At 46.7% G+C, this 10095-nt stretch overlaps 1 protein-coding gene across 1 annotated transcript; it reads left to right on the top strand.

Annotated features, from left to right (window-relative positions):
• Positions 1–2815: 2815 nt before the first annotated feature.
• LOC139385477 (B-cell receptor CD22-like) lies at positions 2816–7766 on the top strand. The gene is made up of 8 exons (XM_071130545.1): positions 2816–2837; positions 3148–3546; positions 4329–4640; positions 4870–5133; positions 5400–5672; positions 6175–6274; positions 6567–6732; positions 7731–7766. Exons 1-8 carry the CDS (start codon positions 2816–2818, stop codon positions 7764–7766), a joined length of 1572 nt encoding a protein of 523 aa, XP_070986646.1.
• Positions 7767–10095: the final 2329 nt, after the last annotated feature.

Here is a 10095-nt window from a genome sequence, read left to right as displayed (position 1 = left end):
GAACATGAAGGCTGACGCACTGTCCCGCCTTTATGACACGGAGGATGGGTCCACCGAACCTACTCCCATCCTTCCCGCCTCGAAGCTGGTAGCCCCAGTGGTATGGGAGGTGGACTCGGACATCGAGCGGGCGTTACGGGCTGAACCCGCGCCTCCTCAGTGTCCAGCGGGGCGAAGGTACGTGCCGCTTGGTGTTCGGGACAAACTGATTCGGTGGGCTCACGTCCTACCCTCCTTGGGTCACCCTGGGGTGACGAGGACAGTGGGGAGCCTTCAGGGGAGGTATTGGTGGCCTACGTTGGCTAAGGACGTTAAGGGTTATGTCTCCTCCTGTTCAGTGTGCGCTCAGAGTAAGGCTCCTAGGCACCTTCCTAGAGGGAAGCTACAACCCCTCCTTGTTCCACAGCGGCCATGGTCACATCTGTCCATAGATTTCCTGACCGATCTCCCGCCGTCTCAGGGGAACACCACGGTTCTGGTGATTGTGGATCGGTTCTCTAAGTCCTGCCGTCTCCTCCCATTGCCCGGTATCCCTACAGCCCTACAGACTGCGGAGGCGTTATTCACCCATGTCTTCCGGCACTACGGGGTGCCGGAGGACATCGTTTCTGATCGGGGCCCCCAATTCACGTCCCGGGAATGGAGAGCGTTCATGGAACGTTTGGGGGTCTCTGTCAGCCTGACCTCCGGTTATCACCCCGAGAGTAATGGGCAGGTGGAGAGAGTGAACCAGGAGGTGGGTAGGTTTCTGCGGTCGTATTGCCAGGATCGGCCAGGGGAGTGGGCACGATACATTCCCTGGGTTGAAATGGCTCAGAACTCACTACGCCACTCCTCTACTAACGTGTCCCCTTTTCAGTGTGTGTTGGGGTACCAGCCGGTCCTGGCACCATGGCATCCGAGCCAGACCGAGGCTCCTGCGGTGGAGGAATGGGTACAGCGCTCCAAGGAGACCTGGAGGGCCGTCCAGGAATCTCTACGACAAGCGAGTGGACGGCAGAAGAGGAGTGCTGACCGCCACCGCAGTGAGGCCCCCGTGTTTGTACCGGGGGACAGGGTCTGGCTCTCGACCCGAAACCTACCTCTCCGCTTGCCCTGCCGGAAGCTGGGTCCGCAGTGTGTAGGGCCCTTTAAAGTCCTGAGGAGGATAAACGAGGTGTGTTATCGATTACAACTCCCTTCCTATTATCGTATTAACCCCTCGTTTCATGTGTCTCTCCTCAGGCCGGTGGTAGCTGGTCCCCTGCAGGACAGTGAGGTACCGGAGGTCCCTCCCCCCCGCTGGACATCGAGGGGTCCCCGGCGTACACGATCCGGGCCATTCTGGACTCAAGACGCCGGGTGAGGGGCCTGCAGTACCTCGTGGACTGGGAGGGGTACGGTCCGGAGCAGAGGTGCTGGGTACCGGTGGGGGACATCTTGGATCCCTCCATGTTGAGGGATTTCCATCGCCTCCATCCGGATCGCTCTGCGCCTCGTCCTCCGGGGAGACCTCGAGGCCGGTGTCGGCGCGCTGCGGGAGCCGCGCGTCAGGGGGGGGTTCTGTCACGAGTCCGACCGAGGGTGTTTCCCTTTCCCGGGCAGGTGGCGCTCGGCGGTCGTCGTCACCGGCCTATTAGCTGCCACTGATTGTTTTTCCTTCCCCTCCTTGTATGTTGAGTGGTAGCACCTGTGGATGTTTAATTAGTTTGTCTTTATTAGACAGCCGGCCCGCCTGGTTGTTGTGCGGGATTATTTCTATGTAACCTTCGGCTCTGTGGTATAGGCACGTGTTAGTGTCCGGTCGGGATTGTTTCCCATTGTACATTCTGATTCCCTGTGTTTTGGGAACGTAAAGTTTTTGTGAGCACCCTGTGGTGCGTTGGTGCGATTAAAAGACGCGCAGCATTGAACTCTCTGTCTCCTGCATTTGACTCCACACCCACGACACATTACATTACATTACATTACATTACATTACATTACACAATGCATCGTAAGCCAATGGGTGTATTATAGGCCTATGTATTACATTAATGCCATTACAAATTATGATATAATATGAGATGTACTGTATTTGAAATGTGTTAGCTTAACTGTATAGTACTGCAAACTATTGGGGAAATTCTTAGTGGTCTTAAAATAAATTCATGACACCGTGACATTGTGAAACCAAAACAACTTCCTCCTCGCCTCTTCTTCCATCACACCTTCCTTCCCTCTGTTGTGTCTGTTGAGCATGCTTCTAGTCATGTGTCTGGACAGAATGCTCCTGCTGTGTACTGTGATCTTTGGTGAGAAGCTTATGATGTTATATTTAAATGTTTTAAAATGTGCCTAGAATGCCAGCATCGCCTCTTCACTGTTGACGTTGAGACTGGTGTTTTGCGGGTACTACTTAATGAAGCTGCCAGTTGAGGACTTGTGAGGCATCTGTTTCTCAAACTAGACACTCTAATGTACTGTCCTCTTGCTCAGTTGTGCACCAGGGCCTCCCAATCCTCTCTCTATTCTGGTTAGAGACCGTTTGCACTGTTCTGTGAAGGGAGTAGTACACAGCGTTGTATGATATCTTAAGTTTCTTGGCAATTTCTCGAATGGAATAGCTTTCATTTCTCAGAACAAGAATAGACTGACAAGTTTCAGAAGAAAGTTCTTTGTTTGTGGCCATTTTAAGCCTGTAATTTAACCCACAAATGCTGATGCTCCAGATATTTATTGTTTTGTTGCTTCTTTAAACAGAACAACAGTTTTCAGCTGTGCTAACATAATTGCAAAAGGGTTTTCTAATGATCAATTAGCCTTTTAAAACAGTAAACTTGGATTAGCTAACACAATGTGCCATTGGAACACAGGAGGTATGGTTGCTGATAATGGGCCTCTGTACACCTTTTTTTACAATTGATTCAATTGATGATTGAATGTAATGTGAACGCAAAGTTCTTCCTTCATAGTATTACTTTAGGATGTAGTTTTAGCCAGGAGTGGTTATCTGTTGGATGCTACGTGTTACTTCTGTTCTGTTTTAGTGTGGTGCTACTATTTTGACTTGTACAGTATCTTCTTCACATCTACCAGACAGTGACACGGTTGCACAGTCACATTGTTGCACTACAGGGCTTGAACTTTTGATATAGCTATTGTCTCTCTACTACTTCATCTCAACAGGCTTCTGGAGGGACACCCATGCTGTGTCCCCCGTGCCCTCCATTCCAAACCGTGTCCCTGCCTTGGTAGGCTCCTGCGTGGTCATCCCCTGCTCCTTCACTCCTTCAGCCTCTCATTCCGCCCTGGGCAGGCAGGGGAGAGTGGTCGGCGTGAGGTTGCGCTACAAGACTAGTCACATTTCCATCCTGCAGCGTACAGCTTTCAGTACGGAGGACAAATCCACAGTCAGCAGGGAGTTCCTGGGCCGGACATCCCTACAGGGAAACACGGACGATGGAGACTGCTCTGTAATGATTGACAGGGTCCATCTGGCTGACTCCAATGTTTATGAGCTGGCGTTGAAGGGCCATGGACAGAATGACTGGGGGAATGCGAGGAGGGTCAACATCGTTGCGTCAGGTGAGAGGGATTTCATCGCACATAATTACATACACTGAGTATACCAAACACCATCCTAATATTGAGTGGCAATCCTCCTTTTGTCCTCTGAACAGTCTGAATTTGTCTGGCATGGACTCTACAAGGTGTCAAAAGCATTCCATAGGGATGCTGGCCCGTGTTGACTTCAATGCTTCCCACAGTTGTGTCAAGTTGGCTGGATATCGTTTGGGTGGTGGACCATTCTTGATACACACAGGAAACTGTTGAGTGTGAAAAACCCAGCAGCGTTGCAGTTCTTCACACAAATCGCCTGGCACCTACTAACATACCCCGTTCAAAGGCACATAAAACTTTTGTCTTGCCCATTCACCCTCTGAATGGCACACATACACAATCTATGTCTCAAGGCATAAAAATCCCCTTCCTCCCCTTCATCTACACTGATTGAAGTGGATTTAACAGGTGAAATTCTGGATTCACCTGGTCAGTCCATGGAAAGAGTAGTTGTTCTTAATATTTTATACACTTTAGTATATCTCTTGTTATTTAACAGAATATCTGTGTCTCATCTCTTATTATATAGAGATAAAGTAACTGCTATCCTTTTCGTCGTTAACATGTTATATAAGTGATAAGATAGTTATTTTATATGGCTCATGTTAATACACCAATCTACCAATGTTTACTCAACCTGAGTTGAATTATCCCTAATGCTAATGGACTAAACATTTACTTTATCCCCATTTAGACTATGTTCATCAAGTCAGTTCTTATCTCTCTTTGTCCCCCTCACTGACAAGAGTCCCCAGAGCTCCCAGTGATCAGCGGTGTGGGGGCAGCAACAGAAGGACAGATGGTGTCACTAAACTGCAGCATCAGTTACTCATGTCCCTCCCAGGCCCCCACCCTCCAGTGGCGGTGGGGGAGAGGAGTTCAGGAGAAAAGCAGCGAGTACGGGGAGCTGCAGGTACTCCAGCCCCAGGGCCAGGGGCCTACATTACGGACCTCTCTCACCTTTATCGCATCGTATCGCATCAAACCCAGAATGAGGTGTGAGGCAGTATATCCAGGAGGAAGAAGAGTACACACCGTAAAGGTGCTCCATGTGACATGTAAGTACTTTTCTATATAAAGTTATGATTGTTCGTAATGCTAAGCCAGGGCCCATATTCATAGTGTTTCAGAGTGCTGATCTAGGATCAGATTCTACTTATATAGTGTATTTATATAGGTGGGCCCCTATATAGGTGGGGGGGGGGGGGGGCTGATCCAAGATCAGCACTCCAACTCAGAGATGCTTTATGTATACTGGCCTTGACTGCTATTGCATCTCTCCTCTAGTCCCTCCAAAAGATATCACAGTCCAGGCCCATACCTTGACTGTCCAGGAGGGGTTGAGCGTGTTACTGGCCTGCTCCTGTCGAGCTGACCCGCCTGTGACAGAGTACAGGTGGTCATACACCCAACATGGGCTAACTGTAGACCTTCACCAGCGCACACACATGGTCCGAGTGTACAACGTGACCCGAGACATGAGGGTCCGCTGCACAGCCCAGAACCTAATTGGACGGGCAGAGTCCAAATCGACTTCCTTAAACATTCAATGTAAGCATTCTGTACAGTCAATGTTTGATAGATTATTTTGCTTCCAATTTCTGTGTATGGATTTAAACGGCTGCTATTTGTGCAGTTGTACACTTTACATTGTGATACAAGAACAATATTTTGAATTGAGAAGCTACATTGTTCTTGAAATACGGTGTCACAACTTCTAAGGGCGGACCCCTTTCCAGTAGATCCCACATACTCTAAAGTCCCTGATCCTTCCATGATGCTCTTTCTCTCACACCCTCCCTTCTTATATCCCCCAGACAAGCCTGTCATCCTCCAACTCTCCTCCTACTGTGTTGTGAAGGGGTTGGAGGTTCTGTGTCGCTGTTCTGTGGACTCCAACCCCCGGCCAGGCGTAACCTGGAGTGTCAACGGTAGTGTTCCACCATACAGTTACAACACATCAGTAGGCTCAGAGAACGGTACACTAACAGCCATGCTGAGGGGCCACATGGACACTCCACTGAGGATAGTCTGCTTCGCCATTAATGCACTGGGCAACGACTCCCACACACTGCTTCAGGCAGAGGACGGTAAGCATCAGGACACCACGCCCACAAGAGAAATACATGGGTGCATCTAAATTGTACTTCCTTGACTCCTCACGTCCTCTCTCCTCGCTTCCTTCTCAAAACTCATTGGAGGAGAAGGTCAGAGGAAAGGAACCTCTGACCTTCTCCTCCAACATATTTTGAGAAGAAGGCGAGGACATGTGGAAACAGGGAACACACAATTGAGATGCACACACATTTTACATGGTGTACTTTAGGCAGCATCTGTACTGTGAGTAAAACATGAGGGTGAAATACTAAGCATGAATCGTTCAAGGTCACTAAGGCCTATTCTTTTAGATTATCTTTACAAATGTATGAATGGTTCCTGTAATTTCACTGGTTGGTTGACCTGTTCCAATAATAGGGTATAATAATACAGTGTAATATAAGATAAGAAGATAATCTGTTTGCTGAAGGTTGAAGAGCAAAAAAAAGTGGTATCTTTAGTTTACATAGCAATGTTTTTGTTGTTGATTGACAGGTTCTCTGCTGTGGAAAGTGATACCTGCAGTATGCATCTCTTTGGCCACCTTCCTCCTCTCTCTACTTCTCCTGTTCTGCTGTCGAAAGAGTTCAGGAAAGTAAGAAACATATTTTCTGAGAGTTGCTTGTCTCTGACTTCTCTAACGTCTGCCACCATTGTGCCTCAATTACTTCAGATGTTTTGCAAACTTGGAATGACCAAATTACACACCAGTACATCAAACATATGTTGTTTCATTTAAGATAACATTGAATAGAATAATGAAAGAGGAACTATTCATTCACATGTAAAACCGTTCCAAGAGGAGACATCTTACATCTTAAAAGTAGATGTTTCATGATGATGTCCTCTCTAATCCAAACTCTTGTCTTCGCCTTCATTCCTTAAAGACGTGTGCTGACCTGCAGACCTCCGGTGTATCCTGGGGACATGGGTATCTACCAGGATCGGATGCCCCTCTACATCAACTGCACTGAGGTCAACAACATCTACACCAATGGCAGTTACCAGCTGGTTTACCAGAACTGCACCCCTCTTTTCGTCCGGACCAAACAGGTACCTGTTTGGGTTATATTCAAACGGTTTTTGTGTTGCCAATAAAGTTATCTTTTGTAATGAATTTGCAGTGGGCTCAGTGTTTTAAAGTAGCCCCTATACATCCTAAAAATATACCAAACAGGTTCTGTACCAAAAATATAATTTTGCTTGTAATTGGGTATGTTACAATACAATAGCTTTATTATCCATTGAAACATAAATATCCAATTAAATGGTTGATTAACCACATTATGTTGTGTTTCAGACACATCCTATGGGGAGGCGAGGTGGGGAGAGACGAGGGGGAGAGAGGAGAGGGGGAGAGAGGAGAGGGGGAGAGAGAAGAGGAGGTGAGAGACGAGGAGGGGAGAGAAGAGGAGGAGAGAGTCAAGGGGGAACGGTGGACAGAGGAACAAGAGACAGACAAAGCCCTGCCTACAATGACAATAACACTGAAACAGCTATCTACTTGGAGATCATCTGAGTTCATCTCTCAGTGTGGTATGTCATGGATTGCTCCGGTCCAGATCATTAGCACTAATGGCTTGGATCAGCGTTATGTCATGGAGTGGAAGAGAGCTCTTACATTGTATAACAAGACAAGCATGAACATACTGCTTGACTGATAATGGCACGATATGGTATCCGCTTGATATAATTTTGCATGATTATACATACAGTACCAAGTAGTTATGTGGCACATTTAGATTATCCTTCTCTCCTTTTTAATGATATATATATATATATATAACTTTTGTGTGCATAATTGTAGACTTAATATCCCTAGCTACTTCATCAGTGCATATACTTGAAGATAATGGTCCACACACATTATTCACCTATTTCATGCAGTACATTTAGCATCATTACACATATAATGTCTGTATAATGATATTCTAGATGGGATGAACAGGATTGTATGATTTAATGATGATAAAGGTGTTGGACACACCTCTCTTATAAAACAATCACTTTTGTATATGTTTTATATAAATGTGCCTCTCTTCACCTCCCAGCCTGACCCTGTACTCAAGAGGATTGATGGTTACTAAAGCAAAAAAGCAAAAAAGCAATTTGTCACTACACTAACAAGCTATTTCATATGCTGCCATATGTATGTTCTGGTTCTATATTCATGTGACAAAATAAAGCTTTTTTTCTGTGCTTTTAATGTTGATAAGAAATGATCTCTCTATTTTATTATTTTGTTCTACCACCAACATGAAATACAATCCAGTAAGTGGTAGAGTATACCCCCATACTGGTTGCAATATACAGTATCATACATCATCCCTTGAGAGCTTTTGTTCCGAACCCACTATGGTGTTTCAGGTGCCAAGTTTATGGTCATGTTGCAACAGTATGTAGGAGGGAGATTCCGAGGTATGAAAAGTGTGCAAAAAGGCATGGGACAAAGGAGTGTGTCGTTTCAGTGGGAAAAGTGGAGTGTGTCAATTGTGGGGGTGGCCATGTTGCAAGGGATCAGAAATGTTGTGTGTGGGTGAGACAGGTGGAAGTTTCCAGGGTGCAAGCAGTGCAGAAAGTGTCATATGCTGAGGCAGTGAAGAAAGTAGAGGATGGTGGGCAAAGGTTGAGAGAGCCTGATAGGATCCCTGTGAGTAGTAAGCCAGTACAGAGTGACCCTCACAGTTTGTGCTTTAGTAAGGTTGTCTTCTTTGCCTTTATTGCTATGGTCATTAATTATACCGCACAGATGGAAAGGAAATCCCAGAAGATTGAATTGGTAGTAACAGCAGCAGAGTCAGAGATTTTATCGCAGAAGAACAACAGGGGGGTTTGAGAGAAGAGGTTCCAGTCTCCCAGGCTGACATCCTAGAGTAGGATCTGTTGGGGCCAAAGTAGTGGGAAGGGGTGTTGGGGATAGTGGTACATATTGTATATTTGTATATTATATTGTATATTGTATATATGTACCACTAAAATTCTAGACCAACTCTACTCCACGCACAGAGACGTGTACAAAGCTCTCCCCCACCCTTCATTTGGCAAATATGACCATAATGCTATCCTCCTGATTCCTGCTTACAAGTAAAAATGAAAGCAGGAAGCACCAGTGACTCTGTTAATAAAAAACTGATCAGATGAAGCAGATGCTAAACTACAGGACTGTTTTGATAGCACAGACTGGAATGTGTTCCGGGATTCTTCCGATGGCATTGGGGAAGTCACTGGCTTTAACGTCACGTCAGTGATGTCAGTCACTGGCTTTAAAAATAAGTGCATCGATGACGTCATCCCCACAGTGACCGTACGTACATACCCCAACCAGAAGCCATAGATTACAGGCAACATTCGCACTGAGCTAAAAGGTAGAGCTGCCGCTTTCAAGGAGCGGGACTCTAACCCGGAAGCTTATAAGAAATCCTGTTATGCCCTCTGACAAACCGTCAAACAGGCAAAGCATCAACACAGGACTAAGATCGAATCGTCCTACGTGTACTCCAAGCATGCGTTGACCAACTGGCAAGTGTCTTCACTGACATTTTCAACCTCTCCCTGTCTGAGTCTGTAATACCAACATGTTTCAAGCAGACCACCATAGTCCCTGTGCCCAAGAACACTAAGGTAACCTGCCTATATGACTACCGACCCGTAGCACTCACGTCTGTAAACATGAAATGCTTTGAAAGGTTGGTCATGTCTTACATCAACACCATTATCCCAGAAACCCTAGACCCACACCAATTTGCATACCGCCCCAACAGATCCACAGATGATGCAATCTCTATTGCACTCCACACTGCCCTTTCACACCTGGACAAAAGGAATACCTATGTGAGAAAGCTATTCATTGACTACAGCTCAGCATTCAACACCATAGTGCCCTCAAAGCTCATCACTAAGCTAAGGACCCTGGGACTGAACACCTCCCTCTGCAACTGGACCCCGGACCTCCTGACGGGCCACCCCCAGGTGGTAAAGGTAGGTAGCAACACATTCGCCATGCTGATCCTCAACAAGGGGGCCCCTCAGGGGTGCGTGCTCAGTCCCCTCCTGTACTCCCTGTTCACTCATGACTGCACGACCAGGGACGTTTCCAACACCATCATTAAGTTTGCTAATGACATGACAGTAGTAGGCCTGATCACCGGCAATGATGAGACAGCCTATAGGGAGGAGGTCAGAGACCTGACTGTGTGGTGCTAGGACAACAACCTCTCCCTCAACGTGATCAAGACAAAGGAGATGATTGTGGACTACAGGAAAGGAGGACCAAGCATGACCCCATTCTCATAGACGGGGTGGCAGTGGAGCAGGTTGAGAGCTTCAAGTTCCTTGGTGTCCACATCACCAACAAAGTAACATGGTCCAAGCACACCATGACAGTTGTGAAGAGGGCACAACAAAACCTATTCCCCT

This window comes from Oncorhynchus clarkii, chromosome 3 (genome assembly GCF_045791955.1).
Source record: "Oncorhynchus clarkii lewisi isolate Uvic-CL-2024 chromosome 3, UVic_Ocla_1.0, whole genome shotgun sequence".
In the NCBI taxonomy this organism is placed as follows: Eukaryota; Metazoa; Chordata; class Actinopteri; order Salmoniformes; family Salmonidae; genus Oncorhynchus; species Oncorhynchus clarkii.
Note: the sequence above shows the minus strand (reverse complement) of the source record. Positions and strands in the feature narration are given on the sequence as shown.

What these genes read in the sequence shown, in the direction of transcription:
- LOC139385477 (XM_071130545.1), top strand. Translation starts at nt 2,816, where the DNA reads ATGTGCCATTGGAACACAGGAG. An exon ending in TGTCGAAAGAGTTCAGGAAA is followed by an intron (nt 6,275 to 6,566) that starts GTAAGAAACATA and finishes CATTCCTTAAAG; the next exon opens with ACGTGTGCTGACCTGCAGAC. An exon ending in TTTTCGTCCGGACCAAACAG is followed by an intron (nt 6,733 to 7,730) that starts GTACCTGTTTGG and finishes TTCACCTCCCAG; the next exon opens with CCTGACCCTGTACTCAAGAG.